This window comes from Canis aureus, chromosome 8, assembly GCF_053574225.1.
Source record: "Canis aureus isolate CA01 chromosome 8, VMU_Caureus_v.1.0, whole genome shotgun sequence".
NCBI classification, from domain to species: domain Eukaryota; kingdom Metazoa; phylum Chordata; class Mammalia; order Carnivora; family Canidae; genus Canis; species Canis aureus.
The window spans coordinates 33,976,424-34,000,223 of NC_135618.1; the positions used below are offsets into that span (position 1 = coordinate 33,976,424).

Below are 23,800 nucleotides of genomic sequence, written 5' to 3' on the forward strand. Positions count from 1 at the left end.
TCTGAAGAGCCAAAGTCACTGGCCCCACACATATCAAACTGAAAAGAAAAGTCAATCCTCAGGCCTTGGAGCAGCTACCCCAAGCAAAAGTGTTTCCAGAACTTGGCATAATCAAGACTCACTTACATGCTTCTAAAGACACTGGCAGAAACTCCAGGGCATCCGAAAAATGGGAGGGTCAACAAAAAAAGGCCACAACCTTTTGCCAGGATGCCCATAATTGTACCACTTGATAGATAAATGGATTTTAAAAATGTGGTGTGTATACAATGGATTAGCATTGAAAAAGGAAATGTTAAAACACGGATGGATTTTAAGGATACTATGCTAAGTGAAATCAGCCCGTCACAAAAGTACAAACATTGTACGATTCTACTTACATGAGGGACCCAGAATAGTCAAATTCAGAAAGGCAGAAAATAAATGGGAGTTGCCAAGGACTGGGGCAGGGGCCAGGGGTGTGGGGGGGCTTGTTGTGTAACGGGTACAGAGGAGTTTCAATTGGGGAAGAAGAAAAAGTTCTGAGGATGGATGGTGGTTATGGTTGCACAACAATGTGAAGGTCTTTAATGCCACAGAACTGTACAGTTAAAGGATTAAAATGGTAAGTTTGAGGTTATGTATCTTTTGCCACAATTTCAGTAAATAAATAAAAACCCTCAGCTTGGGTACACCTCCAAGCAGGTTAATTTTGGCCCTATGCGCTTGCACACTAGATGGACAATCCAATTATGCATAGTGTCTTCTCTCTCAAAGAGCGGCACTGAGGTTATCACTGCCTTCTTCCAAATTTATCACTTTGCAAGGGTAGCAGCCCCAGTCCCCTCAGGCCGTAACTACAGGCTCTTTCTTTCCACACTTGCATATTCAAAACTTCTGATCTTCCAGTTCCCCTCTGAGGCCCATGTTCCTGGCACTCGGGTGCTGAACATGTACGGTGCCTGGTAAAGTCAACAGCACCTCCACAAGCTTTCATAATCAGGAGTGCTTAGTCTGGCGCCATAGCATATGTTGCAACCACCATTTCTGTGTGATTGCTGTGGGCTACGAGGACTATCTTCTAAGGAAGATTATCCTTTAGTCCTCACATTTGTTCTATCTGAACAAGTGATTCCAGATCTGTTCCCCATTCTTTCTAAAACCCATGCCCCTGGTGGCCTGTGAGGACCTACACTTTGCATGGACATCTCCAGACACAGAATCCCTGTATGCTTTTATGACCAGGTCCTCAGTACCTTACTTTTACCAGGAGTAGGACTTAACCCCTCACATTAAATTTTTCTGTGCCAATCCAATTTTCTTTTTAGAAAGACTCAGAGGGTCCTCTTCTCTTCGACCTTTGAATGATCATAGTTGCAGGGGGGAAATGAACAACTAGCTTCCCAAGTTAGATAACCCCAGGTAGGACATGACTCCCACTGGGCTACATCTAACCTAGAATGTGCCTCCTTTCCCAGGCCTTCCCTTGCAAGTCCAGCTGCATGAAGAACCTGGGCATGAGCTTTCAGGGTACAGGTGATACCTGTTTGTCTAATGACAGCAACTTGTCACCTTGAAATTCAGTAAACTCATCAGTATTCTATGCTTCTATCTCAGGGCTTTCCCTCTTAAATGCAAATTCTCTGTTACTGGTTGGTACTACTATCCCAGGGCCACCACCACAAGCCCAGTGGTACAGGAAAACACTTTATACTAAAAGAAGGTGCCTTCTCGAGGCACACGTTAACAATGGCCAGGCTCCACAGCGAAAAGAAAGTCCACTGCATTTCAATCTCTACTGGCAAAAATCCTTATGCAGTACACAGGATGCAAGTTTCCAAGATGTTCCTACTTCAAATTCTAGCTGAATCTTTAAAGGGGCACTTTGCAATTTCCTGGATTTTTTTGTGAAAAACTTCCAGATCCTTTGCTGTATTTCTATAAGCCCTTTACCCTTTCTAAGTAGTACTACAAGAATGAATCTCCTTTTCCTTTCATATCTCACATATCTGAACCTTTCTCTTGGCTTAGTCTTTTCAGTCTGCCACTGCTCTTTTCAGAAGACCAATATTTCTCCAAACCACTCTAGTTCCGTCTTGATTTCCTTTAAAAAAAAAAATTTTTTTAACAACAAAAACAACACCTGGGGGCACCTGGGTGGCTGGCTCAATGGGTTAAGTGTCTGCCTTCAGCTCAGGTCCTGATCTCAAGGGAGCTAGCTGTATGAAGCCCTTCATGGGGCCTCCCTGCTCAGCAGGAAGCCTACTTCTCCCTCTCCCTCTGCCTCTGCCTCCAGCCTCTCCCCTGGCTCAGGCTCCAACTCACTTTCTCAAATAAATAAAATCCAAAAAGAAAAAAAATTAAAAATTAAAAAAAAAAAAAACCTGATCTCTAGAATCTGAGCATTTGCAGACACAGGCCTTAAAATCATCTTCTTCATGTTTGGGTTCACATTTCACAGACTCATTTGTCTATCTAAACCCAAGAACTTCTTAAATAAAGAGGCTCTCATTCCTTGTTTATTTTTTCATAATAAAATCTACCACTCTTCTATACATGAAGCCACAGTTCTAGGATGGCCTGAACTTAGAGAAATCAACAGATCCAGAGCAAATATAACTCCTGTTTCAGTGCAGAGGAGCTTCTGATGGGAGTATTAAAGTAATGCTTCTATGCCCTGAGGCAGTAAGTAGCTCTGTTCCTTCATCTGCTTGACTTTGAGACAGTCTCTCTGCAGAGAGGGTGCTTTCTTGGTCTGCGTATGATTGGTGGTCTATAAAGATCTTAGATAAACTACACAATTACATAAGATTCATCCCTCCAGGGCCTTCCTTTGGCCTGGAATAAAATTAACTGAATGTGGTAAAGCCAATTTATCACTTCCTACCTTGTCCTCATTTACACAATTTAAAGGAGGAACCTCACACAACAGCATTCTTGAAACATGGTCACTTTTGCAGTACAAAGTTCTGGCCAGGAATTTTGGCTAAAATACACAAAAGCAGAAAATGCTAGTCTACCCCAAATGACTAAAAAGATCAACACCTTCCTCAGCCTCACCTAAAGCACCAATCCAAGCAGAACCCACAAAATACAAAGTTTAAGTGCCTCAGGCCACCCACAAAACCCAGCTAGGATCAGTGCACCCTGCACTTGCTAAGGCCTGAGTGCCCATCACAAACAACTGTGCCTGGTTAATCCACCTGCCTATGGACTAGACCACAATAAGCTTCCTGGTCCCTAAAGGTCAAAGTAGTAAATGCTCTTCTTCCTACTGAGTGAGAAACCCAATGAGCAACAGATACAGAAATCAGATGAAGACGTGAACTTTTCATTGAAAAACACCAATATATACCGGAAAAGGTGGCTTACAGATGACAACTCTCCTTTGTTCCCCTACACATTTCCGTTTCCTGCCCCATCTCCTGTAGTGGGGTTGGAGTTGGGGGGGGATTGTAGGCCTCCCCCTTGAAGGCAGAACCTGCTCTGCTTAACCTACCTAAGTTGGTAGGTTAAGCAGAGAATCCACCAGACAACAACCACGCTCTCTGCAAGTAAGTAGGGGCTCAGAGAAAACACCCAGAAGAAGCTGAGTCATATACTCAGGTATTACTCTAATCCTTCAACAAAAGTTCGTCCATAGGGAAACATGAAGTATGAGGAAAGAGTTTGTCCTCCAAAATGTATTGCTCTTATAATGTCAGCTCATTAGATCTTCAGTGCCTAATAAGAGCTTTGAATACAGCAGGAGTTCAACAACTGTTTGGATAGTGAGTGGAAAAAAAGAACTCACCTCGAATGAATAAAACACAGTTTTGAACTTGCGGAGGCTAACAATGTAATACAAAATAGGTTACATGTCTGGGAAATGCAAACCAAAATGGCTGGAGTTCTCAAGTGCCAGGAAACGTATTGGGCATAATCTAATCTTTTAGGAATGCTCATCTTCATCATTAAGTACTACTGCAATTTGGGTTACGAGGATTCTCTGCCCAGCCTTCTGGATGGTTCAGGTAATGTTATTATAGGTCTTGGATGAAGGGTGTTGGCAAAGATGAAAGACTACTTGATGCTAAACTATGCTTGCTGTAAGTATTTGCCCTCTTCTCTTCAGACTTGCCCTCATTAATATAGAAGATTATATAAGAAAAAAGTAGGCAAGATCTTACAAAAAAAAAAAAAAGAGAGAGAGAGAGACAGGATCTAAATTATAAAACATTTAGGTTTTTAAAAAATCCTTGGAAAACACTTTGATTTTGATATTTAATTTCAAAGTAATTTGAAGTCACAAAGGCTTTTAACAAACTATACCTAAAATTCTTTCCTATGTTAATTGCTAATAAGTTATTCTGTACCTATTATTAAGTTACTATTATATTTATTTATACATTCCCAAAAATTTATTGAGCACTATGTGCTGGGCATTGTGCCCATCCCCAGGAATTCAGCAGTGGATAAATCTATGTGGTCTCTGCCATCATGAGACTTAGGTGTAGCATGAATATCAATTTCTGAAACAAATACCTCTAAGGATGCTAAGCCATAATAAATGGAGAATTTGAAAACCAAGAAACAGGCAAAACAGCAAGTTCCAAGTCTAGAGGGAAAAGATAGGGTGACAAATTCTGGGAATAGAAAAATATCCAACATGGCTGCAGCAGAATGAGCAAGAGAGAAGAGCTTTGAAGCTGGAGAGGACAGTAAGGTCAGATCTCAAAGGGCCTTCTTTACCCTCAGAGATAAGGAAGCACTCTAAAAGTTACAAAAGAGTTCACATGATGGGAATGGGTGTGTGTATGTTAAGATTACTGAAAACGCAATTGGGAGAATGCAGTGGCAAAAAAGTAGAATATACACAATTAGGAGGCAGTGGGCCAAGTGATGGAGGTTGGGGAGCACAGATGGATTCAAGAAAGACAGTGAAGGCTGAGCAGTAAATACTTGGCACCAACTAAGTACTTGGCAGACACTGTGAGGTGGCTACTTACATCCCAATTTACAGATGAGAAAACAGATTTAATGAGGTTAATTTGCTCAAAGTCATTCAGCAAATAAATAAGAATCAAACCTAAATGATACCAAAGTCTTTGTATTTGACCAAAACTTTAGAAATTTGCTCTTGTGACAATTAGAAATACTTTTCTGCAAACCATCGGCCAGCATATTAACAAGAGCTGCAAAATGTTTATGACCTTTGACCTAGAAGATTCACTTTGAAAATAAAGTTGAAAGCCATAACCCAAAGATGGGGAATAATACATACAAGGACATTTACTGTCAAGCTATCTATAAAAGAACTGGAAGTAATCCAAGTGACTCTATAAACAGGGAGCATATCAAGGGGACTATTCATTATTTTCACAGCTGCATACTATTCCATTATCATTGCCAACATGATCCTGAGAAAATTACTGAATCTTTCCTAAAATTCAGCTATAATAATTATGCTTAGTGAATCTCTCAACTCTCTATGGAAACAAGCATTACTAATACTAACCATAATCATATTTAGTGAAAGGACTTATTGCCACTTGCTGATTAAGAGTTCACAATGTACAAACCTGAGAGGCAGGAACTCATCATACTTTATGTCATCCAATCCTCATGAGAACCTAAAGTATAGACAGTGTTATTCTCTGGAGGCCACTAAGGTAACAGAGAGAAGTGAAAGAGTCTGCCCTAGATCATACAGCTTATTAGTAGTACACCCTAAATTTTAACTGTAAAGCCCACGTTCTTTTCAGTATGCAAAGCCAACCCCTGGTTATCAAGGAGAAAATGAAGGTTCAGAGAAACTGAGCTAACAGAGCCTCAGAGATCACAAAGCTAATTAGTGATATAGCCACGATTTGAATGCAAATCTCCCAATTCCTGGTAGATTGTTTTCTCTTTTACTATATCACAGTTGTCAACAGGTAAATATAACTATGGAAACTAAATCACTTTTAAAGTCATAATAGTCAGGGCACCTGGGTGACTTAGTGGTTAAGCATCTGCCTTCAGCTCAGGGCGTGATCCCTGGGTCCTGGGATCGAGTCCGACGCTGGGCTCTCCACAGGGAGCCTGCTTCTCCCTCTGCCTGTGTCTCTGTCTGTCTGATGAATCAATAAAAATAAAATCTTTTTTTTAAATAAATTTTTATTTATGATAGTCACACAGAGAGCGAGAGAGAGAGAGGCAGAGACACAGGCAGAGGGAGAAGCAGGCTCCATGCACCAGGAGCCCGACGTGGGATTCGATCCCGGGTCTCCAGGATCGCGCCCTGGGCCAAAGGCAGGCACCAAACCGCTGCGCCACCCAGGGATCCCAAAAATAAAATCTTTAAAAAGAATAAAGTCATCATATTCTAAGGCCTTTAGATTCTATTACGCTAAATAAAACATCAGCAGAAAGAATACAACAGAAGAGAAAATTTGCCAAAACAGAATGTTATCATTCCCAAAGGACTGTGGGAAAAGCCCTATACCATGCAAAGATTAGATGAGGCGGGAGAAGGAAAGGGTCCCAAATTATCACGAAGTACCTACCATATGCCCGGGGCTATGCTAGACATTTAGCCTGAGTTCACTTGCTCTCCACAACACTATGCAGGAAGAACTATCCCTATTTCACAAGCAAGGAAACTAAGATGCTGAGAGACTAAGGGATTTGCCTGCAGTTGCTCATCTAGTGGGATGGGATTTGAACACAGGCCTGTCTGATGCTAAAGTCCATGTTCTTTCAATATACCATGCTGCCTGTTGTTACAAGAAAACTGGCAAGGTATGAATTGTATATACATTCATACATATACATATATACATACATCACACACGCACATATGTATGTATTTTGCATCCTGTGATTAAGATGAGGGACACAAAATCTGGCATTCTTCTATTCTTTAAGAATACAGTATAATACATATATAAAATATGTGTTTATCAACAGTTATTAGCAGGGCTTCTGATTAACAGCAGGCTATTAGTGGTTAAGTTTTTGGGAAGTCACAAATCGTACACAGATTTTCAAATGCACAGCAAGTCAGTATACCTAAGCCCCATGTTGTTAAGAGTCAACTGTAATCATTTTTTCAATGTTTTGTCCATTGTCCCCAGACTTTGAGCTTCAAATTCTGACACTTTGTATCCTATTCCCACAGATTCCCTGATACTACTGTATCCAAGGGATGGATGGATAGAGCCAAGGTAGACAGGAAAGGATGGAGAGTTGAAGGCAAGAGAGCAAGGCCTCTATAAGAAGTACTTCACAGGAAAAATTCTGAACTCAATCATTTTCCAATTTTCCCTAAAAATTTTTTTAAAGATTTTATTTATTCATGAGACAGCGAGAGAGAGAGAGAGAGGCAGAGACACAGGCAGAGGGAGAAGCAGGCTCCACACAGGGAGCCCGACGTGGGACTCGATCCTGGATCTCCAGGATCATGCCCTGGGCTGAAGGAGGCGCTAAACCGTGGAGCCACCTGGGCTGCCCAATTTTCCCCAAATTTTAAGGACTAATAGGATTTAACTTCTCTTGAGGACTTGAGTCTTAAGTATTCTGTTGTGAGAAAAGTAATGCACGCTTACTCAGGAAACCAAGTAACCTTGGGCAAATCACTGCATGTATCAGAGAGCTCAGGCTGCCCACTTTTAAAACCAAGGAGCTGAGCTACAGTTACCTCTAAGGACTTTTCCAGCTCCATAACTGTATGACTCTTTGAACGATACAATCAGTAGCTATACTGGTCCATTTAAACAGGACCTATTCTTCCCCAGAGCCTAGTGTAGTATGTTGATTAGTTCGGCAGCATTCTCCATAATTCAAGATTAATTTTTTTTTGAGTTTTTGAGTCCATGGTTTAATAGGGTTGTTTAACTATTGTCAATTTCACTTCCAGCTGTCCCTCTTTCTCATCTTAACTTGCAATTTGTCATCTCCCTGGATTTAAAAAATAGGCTTAAGGGAAAGGATTGGCACATTTACTGAGTACCTACTAAGTGCCAAATATCAAATATGCATTACTGCAATTAATTTCATCCCTTCAACATTACATATAGGTATTTTATAAATGTGGAAACCCAAGAGCAGAATGCCCAAGGTACCCAAGATTATTAAGTGCCATAGCGAGGATCCAAAGCCAGGTTAATATATTCAAGGCCCAGGTGCTTTCAACTATACAATGCTGCCTCATGAGTTTATGGGAAAAGTCCTTAAGTCAGAATCTAAGAACTCTCTAATGGTTAGTGTAAAAGAAGTTTAGCTTATTGCATTTACATGGAATATAGAAAATTATTTTCTCTCTTCTATAAAGAGATGATGCTATTATTAAATGTATTTTTTCATTTAGCTTTATTTTATATAAAGCCCAGCAAGGCTTTAGGTAATTCCCAAAAAGGTAAGCTTACCGAATAGCTTAGGGCTAGCTAGATAGGTGAGAAATTAATTTATATGCATCACTGAAAACTGGTGAACCATTTATTAAACATGGAAAAAATTACATCCTTTACCAAGTTTCTAATTACTCTTCTCTTTGCTAAGGTCATTAAATCAGACTGAGATCTGATCAGGTCTCAATCAGAAAGACTGAGAATTCAATAAGGATTTAACTATCAGAGCCACCACATAAACCCTCCTAAGAGTCCAACTTCACATTTTAGAACTTACAGAAATGAAACTGATGTTAACGGCAATTATGACACATTCTCTCCTTAAATGGGGTCTCTGGAAGCACCCAGATCTTTCATGTGAGCGCTCATTCTGAACTCCAAAGATTCCCTGCTTCCTCCTCATGAGGATAAATGCGACATTCTACTGAATCCCCAAGTACAGTTTATGGGAAAACACAAGGCTCTATTTTCAAGTACTCTCATCATAAATAATATCAAGCACTTCTTGTGTGGCTGACTGTGGCCTAAGCTTACTAACTTTCTTTAGCCAACAAATGCTCTCTCATATTTGAAGGTCAAATGCCAGGGAATTTAATAACTTTCTGCTAAATCTACATTTTGGAGTATCAGTGTGACAGAACTATCCTTTCTCTGTCAAGCACTGCACACACGATTAAGGAAAGTTGTCTTACCTGAATGATAACATTACCCACACCCGCCGCCCTCCACCCCCCAAAAAAAGCTTGTAAAAAACAGATGCTCCAAGCTGGCTGCAAAAGGGGCAGGCAGCCTGTTGCCACAGGGAACTGAAAAGGGGGACTTTCTGGTTTCTGGTTCACTGGTGGACGTTCACTCAAGCACACCCCTGGGCTCTGGAGGCCACAAACCAAAAAGAATACCTCTAGTGTATAGTGTCCAACTTCTCAGAATCAAAGTTTTCATAACACTTGGTTCTCTCTGGGCTTCTAATTTATTAAATATTCTCTTCAAGACCCAAAGCTCTCCAAGAAAGCAACAAAAACATGTGCATATTGATGCACACTTGTAAAGTCTGGGACAGTTGCTATTTCTAGAAACAGTAACAGTGGTCACCACCATGGGGGGTAGATGGGACAGATTAAGGGCAAGACTCAGGAGGATGGGGTAGTAATGATAAAATCTAAGTGAACTTGCAAGGACGGCAGCAAAGCTGGGGACTCTGTCTGGGATTTACAGAGCTGGAGTCTGACTCGGGGAATAAGATGCCAAGAGGGTGACAGGAGGCACTGCAAAGAGGTGATGAACACAGTGGCCAGCTAAAGTGAAGCTGGGCAGTAAAAGCAGGCTGGTGAGTGAGCTTCTCCAACAGCTCTCTTCAGCTCAGAAGCAAGAGTGGGAAAGCCTGTGGAGGATGGTACTGTAGGGCAGGGGTGGCCGGCCCATCCAATGTCACAGCAGGTGAAGGAACTGGGGATGAATGTAGAAAATCTGACCACATATCCGAGCAGGACTCAGGAGTATGCAGCCAAGAACAAACAGACCAAGGAAAGGAGAAGTATCAGTCAACAAGTAGCACAAGGAAGACCATGAATGGTTAGGTAGGTGGGAGGGAGTGAGAGGTGGCAAGTCAGGAGGTTAGAGGCAGAAAGAGAACAGGCCTTAGACACTGTTACGTTACATCCCCGTTATGTAGTCTGACTCTCTATATGGTCTCTGCTCCCACAATGGTTAAGATCCTCAAAAGAATAGTCCATCATCGGATATCACAGACCACTCACCAAAGTCATGTAACTTAACATCTTCGTGCCAAATGCCATGGCCATATTCCAATATTAATGTCAGGGAGAGTATTTCATCACTGCTCAGAATAACTGTCCTGTTGGGGACATCACTGAGATCTGAATGTCTTTGCACATTCTTCATCTCACACACACTCTCTCTCCCCACCCAGTTTCTTTCTCAAGCCTTCTTCCTCTCCTGTAACCACTCATGCCTCTATCCTCTTCCTGGTGTCATCTCGCTCACCCAGCTATGTGCACTTTTGCACCTGCCTCGTAGCATCCAATGACTTACTTCCGTTCTGCATTTTGCAAAAAAAAAAAAAAAAAAAACCTGACTCGGGCTAAATCTGCTTTCTTCCTGCCCCATAAATGCAGAAAGTTCCTATAATTTATCTTTAGGACTCCAGTGCCCTGCACATAGAAGATTCTAGACAGATATCTATGGAAAGGACAGAAATACCTTGACCCATGCACATGTCATACACTGCAAGTCAGCAAAATTACCAATGCATCCAAAAATGCATTACCCGGGACCAAGCATTTGCCATGCTCATTCACTCTAACTGTAGTCTCCCTCCCCATCCTCTGGTTTTATAAAAGCATTTCTGAAGCAAAATCCAGGCTGTGTAGACTAAAAGCCACACTGGGTCAGGGACTGAGTTTTATTTACCTTTGAATCCTCAGTATCTACTGTAAAACCTAATATATAGTAGACAAATTGATGACTTAATGAACTCATATGCACAAATTCTTGTAAAAATAGAATGAAATAGAAAGTGGAGCTGCTAAGAAATTAACAAAAAGCAAATAATCCATGAACTAGATCATCAGAGTCTAAAATAAATGTAAACCGATTTCATTAGTTTAGGCATTTCTATTTGAAATACAGTAAATTTCAGTACAAGGAATTACAAAGTCATTCTGTACTTGCAGGGCAGGCCTGGCTTTTCCCAAACATATTCCCAGTAATTTCCTCACACAATTCACCATCCAAGCACTCAGCTTGGTAGCAGGAATGGGAAACTTCACAGCATTTGGAATTAGGACAACTGGATTCAAGTCCTGTCTTCACCACTTCCTGTCTGTGTGACCTTGAACAAAGTCCTTTAGCCAGTGCACACCTCCATTTCCTTCTCTGTAGAGCAGTGATAAGATCTTGTTCTTCCTGGCTCTTAGACTCATGAGGATCAAGGATGTGGGAGAAGAGGAAGGAAATAAAATCTTGCTGAGTACCTACTATGCCCCAAGCATTTTACAAATATTATTTAATTCTCACCACAATCCTGCAAAGTAGGTATTACAATTTTTTGCCTATGCAGAAATTGAGACGCAACAAGTAATTTTCCCCAAAGTCATCAAGTTCGCCAGAGCTGGGATTCAAATATATCTGACTCGTCCCAAAGCCCTCTTCATGCAACCATAATGCCTCCTTAATGAGCTGTAAATATGCGTAAAAAATTTTAGCTGCTATTCAGCATATTACTGGTATGTCAGTATTTGCTATTATTGCTATAAGCATGGAAGGCAGAGACAAAAGCAGGTATTTGGTAAGGCCTCATGTTAGAGACACAGCTGAGCTTCTCTGGTCCCCTGACTCCTGGCCTGAAGCCTTTTCATTAAACCATATTGCCCCATGCTCCCAGGAAAAGGCTGACATTAGTGGGCACAGAGGCATGATGCTGTTTATTCAAGCCAGCTGTTACTGATCTATTTTAAGGCAAGCACTTTAAAAAATCATGGAAGGTGAGTATCAAGTGTTTCATTGACTATTCCATATTAATTGACCCTTTAGAGAACTCCCATGTGAGCAGCATATCCTGCTGGCTTCCTGTTAAGCAAGCAACTCAAAGGCTGAGTACAATTCTTGCAACACAAATTTTGAAAGCATGTTCAGATAGCAGCACAAAATTCTAAAATAATTTTCTATGAATACCAAAAGTATCTACTACTTTCCTATTCATGGTTCTGTCCACTAAATACTTAAGATTGGAGAAAGGCAAAATGCCAACTTGTGACTGGCCTTCCCACAATGCAGGATCTATATTAACAGGGTTGCGTGAAGATATATATCAGGCTAAATAACAGCTAATAATAGGTGTCCATGCATTTACAAGAAGAATGGTTATAATAAAGGGAAAAAAAAGATAACCATTTGAAAGCCTGCTATTTAAAACAATGACGTTTCCCCTGCCTGGGGAAATGTAGGCACTCCTGAGTTCACTCAGGAACAGAGCACAGAACCTGTGCGCAGGACCACATGTAACGAGGCACAGCATTAAAAGGCCAAAAAGGATGAGCTACACTCATTCTCCTGCTCTCTCATTAACTCTCCTCATTTTTCTACCCAATTTTATTTCCTTTCACCATCATATACCTGTCAGAAGTCTATCTCCTATTGTACACTGCATAAAATGATGTGTGTATAAAATCATCCAGTTGATACATTCAATACCCTGAAACCAAAATTATTACTCAGTGACTAGGATGGAGGTGCTATTGTAAATAACCACAAAACCAACCTGAGAACATTCTTCTAAGCAAAGACTGCAAGAGAACAATAGAAGGGGGGTGTGGATTCACTACAATTCACATTCAGATGTTCCAATAGTCTTGCTGAAGGAAGTCAGGTGGCTTTATACAGAATTCTAATTCTGATCTTGGCTCCACCCTGAACCACTTGCTAGTACAAGTTACTACACTCCTCTTAGCCTTGGAGAGCAGCTATCACATGCTGGTAACAGTGATGGTTTCATTGTAGTGTGACAAGGAGATAATTCATGCAAAACGTTAACACTCTGCCTTGTAGGTTTCCGCAGAAGTAGTAGTAATCATCATAGTTTAAAAAAAAAAAAAAAGAATCAACATTTGTGAATTTGTTATGCTCCTGTCACAGAGCTAATTCATTTGGTCCTCACAGCCACCCTAGGGGGGTAGGTTCTTTTATTATGCCTATTTTAGATATGAGGAAGAACAACATACAGTTCTAGACACTTTCTGAAAGTCATTCAGGTGGCTGACTGGTAAAGTAATATTATCTATTATTAGTAATGGCACCCAATGAACAGATGTTTTTGAATTTTAATGACAGAGTGCCAAGTACATCTTATTAAAATTTATAGGTATGTTCGAAAAAGTGGTTAAAAAAGTTATCATTTCTCATCCATCCATGAATTTAGTTTATGGCTATTTACATGTATTATGTATGAGTCTTGGCATCAATTTCTGGAGCTGTGTAAATGAACAAGCCCATGGCAGCCTCACGCAGGTCACAGCCTGGAATGCACACAAAGTATTGCAAAAACAGTGCAAGGAGGGTCACGCTCCACCTATACACACTATACAGTGTGGCACAAAGCAGTAAGTTATCAGCCAGGGTGACTCTTGAACTACATGTTCAATCACACATGTAAGGGCATTTCAAGCAGAGACACGGGCACATGCAGTAAGACAGGACATTTAACAGCACAGCTCATCTGAGAAGCCACAAAAAGCACAGGAAGCAAAGTGGAAGAAAACTTTGAGAGGTGGAGCAGACACCTCTAGCAGACTAGACAACAGGTCCTTGCAGGCTTACTAAGGAATCTGGATTTTAGCCCCTTGTCCACCAGGAACCTCCAGTTTTGAGGAATTACCTGACTCCAGTTACCTGACTGCTTCCCCAGCAGTTCAGAGAAACCCTAGGAATCCTCAGTCACTCTCCACCACACCCAATGTTCAAGCAAGCCTTTGTGACTCTACTGTGAAAATATATTCTGAATCAAATGAGGGTACTGACAGCATTTGCGCAAACGGTAAGCTCCAGAAGAGAACAGGTGACACAGGAAAGCATGGGGTAGAGTGACAATGGAACTGGCCTTCGCTAGGAGCACTGATAATCCACCCAATGAACAGGAGAGAAAGCATCATCTATGGGCACGGATGCAAGAAGGTGAGAATCTGAGGAAGTTTTCTGACAGTATGTTTTCTCAGTAGAATAGGAAGCAAGGCTACCAGATGAGAGGGAAGAATGGAGACAAAGGTGAAGGAGACTCAACAAGAAAAAGTACCAGGGAGGTGGGAGGATGGGCAAAATGGGTGAAATGCAATGGGAGATGCAAGCCGGCCTTATGAAAGAAGTCGCAGGGATGAGATGAAAGATACAGCATAGGGAACATAAGCAACGGTATTGTAATAATGTTGTACAGTGACAGATCCTAGCTGTACTTGTGAGCATAGCATGTGATGTGTAGACTTGGCGATTACTAAGTCACACATCTGAAACTAACGTAACATTGTGTGTCAACTACACTTAAAAAAAAGAAGGGAGACGACTGGGTGGCTCAGCAGTTGGGTGTCTGCCTTTGGCTCAGGGTATGATCCCGGTTGGGGATCAAGTCCCACATCGGGATCCCGACAAGGAGCCTGCTCCTCCCTCTGCCTGTGTCTCTGCCTCTCTATCTTTCATGAATAAATAATCTTTTAAAATAAAAAAAATTAAAACAAGGTACAAGTAGTCATCAGGGAGAGTCAAAGTAAATGGTCTAGGGCAGTTCTGTAACTTTTTGGTCTCAGGGTCTTATTATACTCTTAAAATAATTATTAGGGGATGGGGTGCCTGGGTGGCTCAGTGGTTGAGCATCTGTCTGTCTTTGGCTCAGGTCATGATCCCAGAGTTCCATGACTTGAGTCGCACATTGGGCTCTCCTGCAGGGAGCCTGCTTCTCCCTCTGCCTGTGTCTCTGCCTCTCTCTCAAATAAATCTCAATAATATAATAATTATTGGGGAAACAATAATCACTGAGAACCCCCAGTAGCTTCTGTTTATGGGGATTATATCTATCAACATTTAATATACTAGTATTCTCAACTGAGAAACTATTAAAATATCTACAAGCACATAATCCGTGGTCCATCACAGCAAAGACATGAGCAGTGTCATGCAGGCTTTGGAGATTTCACTATACACCATGAGAATACTGAAGAAGGGATCCCTGGGTGGCGCAGCAGTTTAGCGCCCGCCTTTGGCCCAGGGCGCGATCCTGGAGACCCGGGATCGAATCCCACATCGGGCTCCCGGTGCATGGAGCCTGCTTCTCCCTCTGCCTATGTCTCTGCCTCTCTCTCTCTCTGTGTGTGACTATCATAAATAAATTTTAAAAATTAAAAAAAAGAATACTGAAGAAAAGGCAAATAATGTCTTAATTATAAAAAAGAGTTTTGACCTATGGAACTCCTAAAGGTATCTATCTATGGTAGATATACTATAGGAGTTAGATATACCTCCTAAAGGTTCACATACTTTGAGAACCTCTGGTCTAGAGAAATGCAATCAGTGTGGGTGTGGGTGCCCCACTGAGGTTAAGGATCATAAATTTAAAGTGAGAACAGTCTGAATGTCCTAGGTTTTCCTCCAACAGATCCAACAGCTAAGATGCAGGCAGGAGTAAGTGGAGTAGGACTTAACCAGGGCTGCACTTTACTCAAATAAGTACCACAAATCAAGAGAAGCCAGAATTATAATGCCTGCAGTATTTAAGCCAAGGAGGAAGGAAATAAAGACATGAAGATGGTGAAGAGGTGACAGGATCAAGAGTTCAAAAGATTGTTGGATTTTAGGAGTTTGAGTAAGCCAGAAAGAAACAGTAGTAAGAGAACAGGATGCTTGACACAGGGAATACAGAAAGTAACTCACAGTAGCTTCAAACTTCACAGCCAAACTGAATGTGCTGTTTCCCTCTGAATCTGCACGTCCTCTATCCGCCCCCTCACAAGTCCCCCATTACCCAAGCCTGAAACACAGGCTCATTCTAGATACTGCTAACTCTCACTGCGTGGGAAAGGCCCCAAAGCCTTGTCCATCCCAACTCTCCAGCAAGTCCAACTTTCTGTCCTTCTCTACCCTGTGTGTCCCACCCTTTCTCTGGCATGGCAGTCACCGGCCACCTCCTCCCCTGGCTAAACTGCAGGAGCAGCCTTGCTCAGGCCCAGGTGAGCCCATCACGCTCATCCTTCCCCCTGCTGGGGGTGAGCTTTGCAGTGAATTCGGATCCTGTGATGGTCACCGCTGGAATCCGTGAAATGGTTGCACCAACAGAGACCGAGACGCCACCAGGCAGGTGTAGGCTATCAGTATGAATCTGGGCTCCACCGAGGTATGAAAAGTAGGTAACGTTACAGTGAGCTGAAAGGACGCGGGAAAGGGAATACGAACAAAGACAATGAAGGAGGCGATACAAGTTTCTATGGGATGTTTAAAGAAAAACCAGCGAAGAAACAGGAGAGGATAGTAAAAGTAATGAGAGAATGAGGAATGTGCGGTGCGGTAGGAACCAAGGGAGGGTTTCAGAAGGAACAGAAGAGGCCCTGTCAAATACCATAGAGAGTTTAAGAAAAATAATTGGGAAAGAGTCTATTGTATGTGAAAACCAGGAAATTGGTATCCCTACTGAAAGGTGTCTGCATTACAAACGTGATACATTTATCCCCCACCCACAAAACAGAAACAACCCACCCATACTTTCCCACTTTGCTCACCCTGGCAGCCATGGGATCCTACCTCACCAATGACCTCTCAGCACTTTATCCTTTATCCCAGGCTCCGGTTCCCAGAGAGCCCAGGGTAAGTCATCAAGAATGCCTACAGGACAAGTGCTCAAGATGCCTTAACAGGACTTAACTACTTTATATGAAAAGATCAATTGGTATCAAGTTTAACATTATGCTGACAGATTATTCAAGAGAATAATCTTACAAATGGCAAAGAGGTTCCTGATTCCTGAGAAGACTAATAAGGACATTATCTTGAACTGATTCACTAAAGCTGTAACTGTGCACACCACTCTTTTTGGACAATGACTGCCTTTTTTGCCTCCTCAGAATAACCCAGTCATCTTCACACAGCACCCCCGTGTTTGGGGGGCAAGGAGTGTAGACGTATTGGAATGCCCACCCTAATGCTAAAACTAATACAATCTTAGCTTTTAAAAAAACGGACAGTTATATATAGCAAAAATAAAGGGGTATTTTTGTTCTTTTGTTTTTTCCTTTTTGAAAAAGTAGTAACAGCATCAAAATCCAACTGCACGTTAGAGCTTGGAAGGAAATCCTGAGGACAATAGTGGTGTACTCTTTTAGAAATGCTGCATCACCTACACTTGATGCTCAGAGTAAAAAACAGAAATCAATGACTGAGAGGAAATGGCATAAAGAGGAGCAATCTGAGGGAGAAGTTTTAGGAACACATGAAATTTTATATTTTCTTATATATTTATTTTTTCTACATATACATTTTATCATATAGCAGTCTTGTATATGTATCTAAAACTAAAAGAGCTTTCAGTAAGTATAAAATTAAAATTCTATTGGACAAGAAAATAATTATCGAGATCTCTTGTCTTTTCCAATAGCCACCATCACAGACACCATACTCCCAGAGACGGGTCTATACTTGTATAGCTGTCTGCATTGATCCTCTCCTAGCTGCTCTTCTCCAGTGGGGTATTTACCCACCACACACCAAATTTGCTTCTGTCAAATCACCAAGCAATTTCATTTTTGACAGTCCATCCTCGTTTTACTTGACCCATCAGCAGAGTGAGCAGACATCCCAAATGCTATCTCCCAGAAAAACTTTATTCACTTGGTCTCCTGAAACCACACTCTGCTGATTTCACCTCCTGCCTCATGGCCATTCCCTCTCAGCTCCTTTATAGGTTCTCATCCTTCTACCCTTGACACATGGGCAAGGCCAGTGGCTCACTCCTTTGACCTTTTTTCTACACTTCTCCCTAGGTGAGATCACCCGGACTCATGATTTTAAATACCACTTCTACACTGATGACTCCAAAATTCACACCTACAACCCACCTTCTCCACTGCCTGCTCAGCATCTCCACCGAGACGTCTACAGGGCATTTCAAACATAGCTGGTTTCACACCTCCCCGCTCTCTTCGGACATCCACCAAAAGCTATCCTTGCTCCAGTCTTCCCCATCTCGGTAAGGGCAACTCCATCTTTCCAACTTCCCAGGCCAAAATTTTGGAGTCATTCTTGGCTCTTCTTCTCATACACCTATGTGGTCTCCAACATGAAGAAGTCCTGCTGACTCTTTCTTCAAAACATACGCAGAACTGAACTATTTCTCACCATCTGCTCTGCTATCACTCTGGTCAGATCTTGCCTTCATCTCTTGCTGGAGGGACTGTATTAGCCTGACTGCTTCCATTCTTGCTGTTCTATAATCTACTCTCAGCACACAGCCAGAGTGACCCTTTTGAAAGGTCAGGAGCCCTCCCATTTCACTCAGAGTGAAAAATCAAAGTCTTTACAAGGACACATTAGCCTTAAAAATCTGGCTCCCATATTCTGACTTCACCATGGCCACTCCTTCCTACACTCACTCTCCTCCAGCCACAGTGGCCTTGCTATATTCCTCCAGTGTACACAGCATGTAATTGACCTCAAGACCTATGCCCTTGGTATTCCCTCTGCCAGCGAAAATCTTTCAAACATCCATATTCCTGCATTCCCTTACTCTCTTCATGTCCCTACTCAATTGTCACCACCTCAGAGAAGCCCTTCCTGACTACCTTCTATGAAACAATCACATTTTGCTCTAGTCCCTTACGGGGTTGAAGTCTCCTCATAGGACATGCTATATAGTCATTTATTTCTCTGTTGTCCATCTCCCCCACTAAGGTATAAATCCTTTTAGGGCAGGAATTTTGTGGCCTTTGTGTATTGCTCCAAGCCAGTATCTGTAACAGTGCCTGACACATAGAACCAAGTATTTGTTGAAAGCCTGAATAATTCATTTTAAGACAATTCAAAGTTTACTTATACCATACACAGTAGTAAGTAAAGTCATCAAATGTATTACTCTCATCCTAAAACAAATTTTCCATTACAAAATAGTTAACATTAAAATAATCTCATTGATAGACCTATGGTTGGTTATATGCATTCAGAGACCTTAACCACTAAAAACAACATCAAGGCTATAACCTACGCCCTTTCACAATGCACTCCTGATACAACTCTCACAGATAAACAGTTCTGGGAGATAAGCGCCTGTGTGCTTTTTATCCTACCTAACAACCTTTTGGATGAAAAATAAATCCAATATATACAGATGCCAAGTTTCTTGGATTTCCATGAATCATCTAGACTTATTCTTTATAAAAGGAACATGTTAAATGGGTGACTAAATATTGATGAATGTCTACCTCTAATTCATTTTACTGTATTTTAAAGATTTTATTTATTTATTCATAAGAGACACACAGAAAGAGAGAGAGAGGCAGAGACCCAGGCAAAGGGAGAAGCAGGCTCCATGCAGGGAGCCCGATGTGGGACTCCATCCCGGGACTCCAGGATTACGCCCTGGGCTGAAAGCAGAGGCTTAACTGCTGAGCCACCCAGGCATCCCCCTCTAATTCATTTTAAATGAAATCTAAATCAGGGCCTTTAAAGTAGTACTTCAAAAAAAAAAAAAAAAAAAAAAAAGATTTATTTGAGAGAGAGCATGGGGAGAGGGGTGGTAAGGTGTGGAGGAACAGAGGAAGAGAGAAAAGCAGACTCCCCACTGAGCAGGGAGCCTCAATAAAGAATAAAGTCTGCTAGCAATGTAAGAACAAGTTAGGGGCAGATGGGGCTAGGCAGGAAAAGATAAGGGAAAGGCCCCAGAGTCAGGCTCCTGCCCAGCCCAACAAAACAGGTAAGACAGTAAAAACAGAAAAAATAAACCTGGCTCCCTAGCTCCAAAATGTCAGGGAGTATCCCACTTTAATGGCTACTAAGTAGAAACTCACCAGACTACAAAGACACAGGTCATTAAGTCCCTGCTCAAACCACAGAGGCACAAGAATGCCACCGGCTACCTGACTAGACTCACAGAAATCCTAGATGTAGAGAAATGTCATGGAGAAGATATTAACCAGAGGGAAGGGAACACCTTGTTGGGCTCATGACATTTGCAAGAACAGCTTGTTTGTTATTATGATAATTAGGAGTCCATCTTATTTGTTCTAGCTATAGACAAGATATTGACAAATCCACCCTGATATTGACAAGAAGTTTACCAAGTTCCCGGTCTGTTTCCTACAAAAGACAAGCCCTCAATGGCAACCCTGTCAGGACCCCTCTCACTTTTGAGAGCTTTCTCTGTATCTCTGTTTAGTAAACTTCTACCGCTTTGCCAACTCTGCTGGGAGATTCATTCTTTAACTCTGAGACATGAACCAAGCTCTCCCAACTCTCTGGTATCCGGGGAAGCAGGTCAGGATTTCACTACGTTACTAGGTGATTCACTATACAATATGAATATCACTGATGGGGTTAGGAGTCTTATAAAACCAACCAGAAGCAGCTAGAAAGATGGGAGTAGAAATATCATCCCAAAGGGGTTTACATATTTTGCAGTTATTTTAAAATTTTGATTGTAACCTATTAATATGACAGTAGGAAAAAAAAACATTTTAAATAATTTTACTAATACTGAACACCTATTAAGTGCTTGACACTGTAGGCCTGCTAAATAGGTCACCTTGTTTAATGAAACCATTAGTAAGTGTCATTTAAGGATTTAATGACAATCTATAATACAAACTCCTCTATCCAGCAGCTGTTCGGCTGCCTTCCCTCTCTGCAATGTGGTCCAGGACCAAGAAGGAAGCAGAGACAGACATCACCATATCCAACTACTAGCCTTCAGGGGTTCACTTTTGAGAGGAGCCCTCCCTCACAGGACATTACAGAGAAAATTGCAATGAATTTGAAACTAGAAAGCTCAGGACTGGACAGATTAATTCAAACGCAAAATAGCCTAAGGAAAGTCATTCAGCTGTTTACCTCTTTATAATCTGATGGCTTCTCTGATAGCACAGTATAATAATTCCTTTAGGGCTAGGATCCTGATGTGTTCATTGTGGGACCCCCAGTAGGGAATCGGATTCTTAGAGCACATATGTGCTCAATTTCCATTAATGATGCTTATAATGATGCTCCTCAGTGATCAAAAAGATTAAGTTACATTGACTATCTTCTACAAAGGGCAAAAACCCGTTTGAAAAGATTTTCATCCATTGTTAACATCCAAACAAAGGTTAGAAGATTAAAAGCGAGAGATCCTCAGCTGTCCAGAGAAATTGATTATTGAGAACAACTTATTGAACAAGCTTTGAGGGTTCCAGGAAACTGAAGTTTCAGGAAGAGCACACAATACTGTATTCCCTGCTGCTGGACCAAGGCATCCTGACCCGCACTGTCTCCTGAGACCATAGGCCAGGTGGAAAATGGTGATCTGTAAAAACTGGACAACCAACTGCAGCTCCCTATAGAACGTTGCTCAGAATAGCAACTTCTAGGTCAGTGGAAAGGTCTGTTAGACTCCTTCACGGGATATCCAGAATCGAGACAACTCTGAAGGGGTCCACAGATTTAGCAATCATCACCCGGGATTATGGGAAAGTCTGAAATAATTTATCGCCCTTCTAAATTCATGTGGTTCTCACCACTTACAAGCCTGCTCTGTCTTGGGGACTGCTAACCAGCTGACTGAAGGCAGACAGGACAAGCAAGGGACGCAGAATGTGGGGTGCACAGGGATTCTGGTGAAATGCTGACATCAAGAAGAGAAGATGAATGTGCGTGCTCCAACTTTAAATGCATCATTATTAAACTCTATGAAGTCAGTTCCATTGTAAAAGGCAGTGCTCTAGTTGCCGGTAGCTGAGGCCCTATCACTCAGGATTAGTGATACTAACGTGTGTCTTGGAGGGGCTCCTCCCCCCTCTTAAGTTGAGGACGGTTTTCTATAGGACAGAGAGAAAACAAAGGTGCTGAATGGGGTTTAGGATCTTTCTGCACGGAACCTTTCTGACAGAAGCACGAAAGTACTGCGCCTCGGAGCTGGGACTTTGGAGTTGCCTCCAGATGCGCACGGCCCCCAGAGTCCGAGTTGGTTCGGTCTGTGAAACCCCTGGAGGAGGCCCCTGGGCGCTAGGCTGCACCGGGCCACCTGGGCGAGCACCGGGTGAAGGAAGCACAATCTCTAGCGAAACTTCTCGTTTCCCGTCGCCGCTGGGGAGGCCGGGCGCGCCACAAACAGCGGCTGCCAGCTGGCCGCCGGCTCCGCGGGCTTCCCGGGACCGCCCGCCGCCCCCAGCGCCGCCGCCGCACGCGTAACGGTCCCGGAACGCCCTGCGCTTCCTACGCTCGCCCTCGGGTCGTGGTTCCTCTTTCAAGAAGACACGGGGACGGGCCGCAAAGCAAAGAGCAGACTAAACGCAGTCACCCCCATCGTCTCAGTGTCTCCCTCAGCAGCGGTGACAGAAAGGCCGGAGCAAACTCCTTTTGTTGCGCGACTCCCGAGCGCACCGAGGAGGGGACGGGCACCCGGCGAGGGTCGCCGCCGCCGCCGCCCGGGAGGCCCGCAGGAGGGGCCCCGCGCCGCCCGCACCCACCCGGCGTCGGCCAGGGCCCCGCGCCGCAGCCCGTCGGGCCGAGGTCCCCGGAGAAGGCGGCCCCGGCCCCGCACCCAGATGTGTGCATTTACACAAAGAAATTAGCCGGCTGGGGGGGGCTGCCGGCGGGGGGGCCCGGCTGGTGGGGGGGGCCCGGCTCGGGGGCGGGGGGGCTGCCGGCGGGGGAGGTCCCGGCTGGGGGGGCTGCCGGCTGGGGGGTCCCGGCTGGGGGGGTCCCGGCGCGGGGGCGGGGGGGGCTGCCGGCGGGGAGGTCCCGGCTGCGGGGGTCTGCCGGCGGGGGAGGTCCCGGCAGGGGGGGCTGCAGGCTGGGGGGTCCCGGCTGGGGGGGGTCCCGGCGCGGGGGCGGGGGGGCTGCCGGCGGGGAGGTCCCGGCTGGGGGGGCGCTGCCGGCTGGGGGGTCCCGGCTGGGGGGGTCCCGGCTCGGGGGCGGGGGGGCTGCCGGCGGGGAGGTCCCGGCTGGGGGGGCTGCCGGCTGGGGGATCCCGGCTGGGGGGGGTCCCGGCGCGGGGGCGGGGGGGCTGCCGGCGGGGGAGGTCCCGGCTGCGGGGGTCTGCCGGCTGGGGGGGTCCGGCTGGGGGACGGCTGCCGGCGGGGCCGGGCGCGGGCCTCCCTACCTGGGACATCTGCGGCCTCAGGTTGATCTCCTTCAGGTTGATGGCGTGCGCCCGCAGGTTGTTGAGGAGCTGGCACAGCAGGACCCCGTCGCGGAGGGTCTGCGCCAGGTCGAACACCTGCGCCGAGTCCCAGGTCACGCGGTGGTTGGCGGGCAGCACCTTGCAGTGGATGAGCCACTGCGCGCACTGCTTCCACGGCTCCATGCCCGACGGCTCCGGGACGCGGCCCGGCCGGGGCAGGCGGCGACGCTGCGGCCGCGCTTCCTCCGCGCCCCGCCGACGCCGGCGGCCGGCCCCCGCCCGGAGGGGGGCGCGGGGGCGCGGGGGCGGCCGGCTCGGGGGCTGCGCGCGGGGCTCGGCTCGGGTCCCCGCCCGGCTGCTCCGCCGCCCGGCCGCCGCTGCAGCGAGTCCCGCGCGCTCTCCGTGCGCCCCGGCCGGCTCGGCGGCGGCGGCGGCGGCGGCGCACAGGCTTCCGACTCGCGAGCCCGGCGCCCGGCGACTGAGCATGCCCAGCGCGCCGGCCGGCCCGCCGCCGGCCGCCAGTCCCCGGGGGCGCCTGGGGTCGGGGCGGGGGGGAGGGGGGACCCGGTGCCCCCGCCCACCTCGAGCCCGCAGG

General features: G+C 44.6%; 1 protein-coding gene across 4 annotated transcripts in view; it reads right to left on the reverse strand.

Annotated features, from left to right (window-relative positions):
* VAV3 (vav guanine nucleotide exchange factor 3) overlaps positions 1-23,449 on the reverse strand; it is a 352,499-nt gene extending 329,050 nt beyond the window's left edge. For 3 of the 4 annotated variants that reach the window (XM_077905669.1, XM_077905668.1, XM_077905667.1), the window contains exon 1: positions 23,185-23,449. In XM_077905669.1, coding sequence (XP_077761795.1) covers positions 23,185-23,388 — 204 coding nt within the window. In that variant the 5' untranslated portion in view covers positions 23,389-23,449. Of the gene's footprint in view, positions 1-10,105; positions 10,197-23,184 lie in introns of those variants that run through there. The other variant, XM_077905670.1, reaches the window with a different exon arrangement.
* Positions 23,450-23,800: the final 351 nt, after the last annotated feature.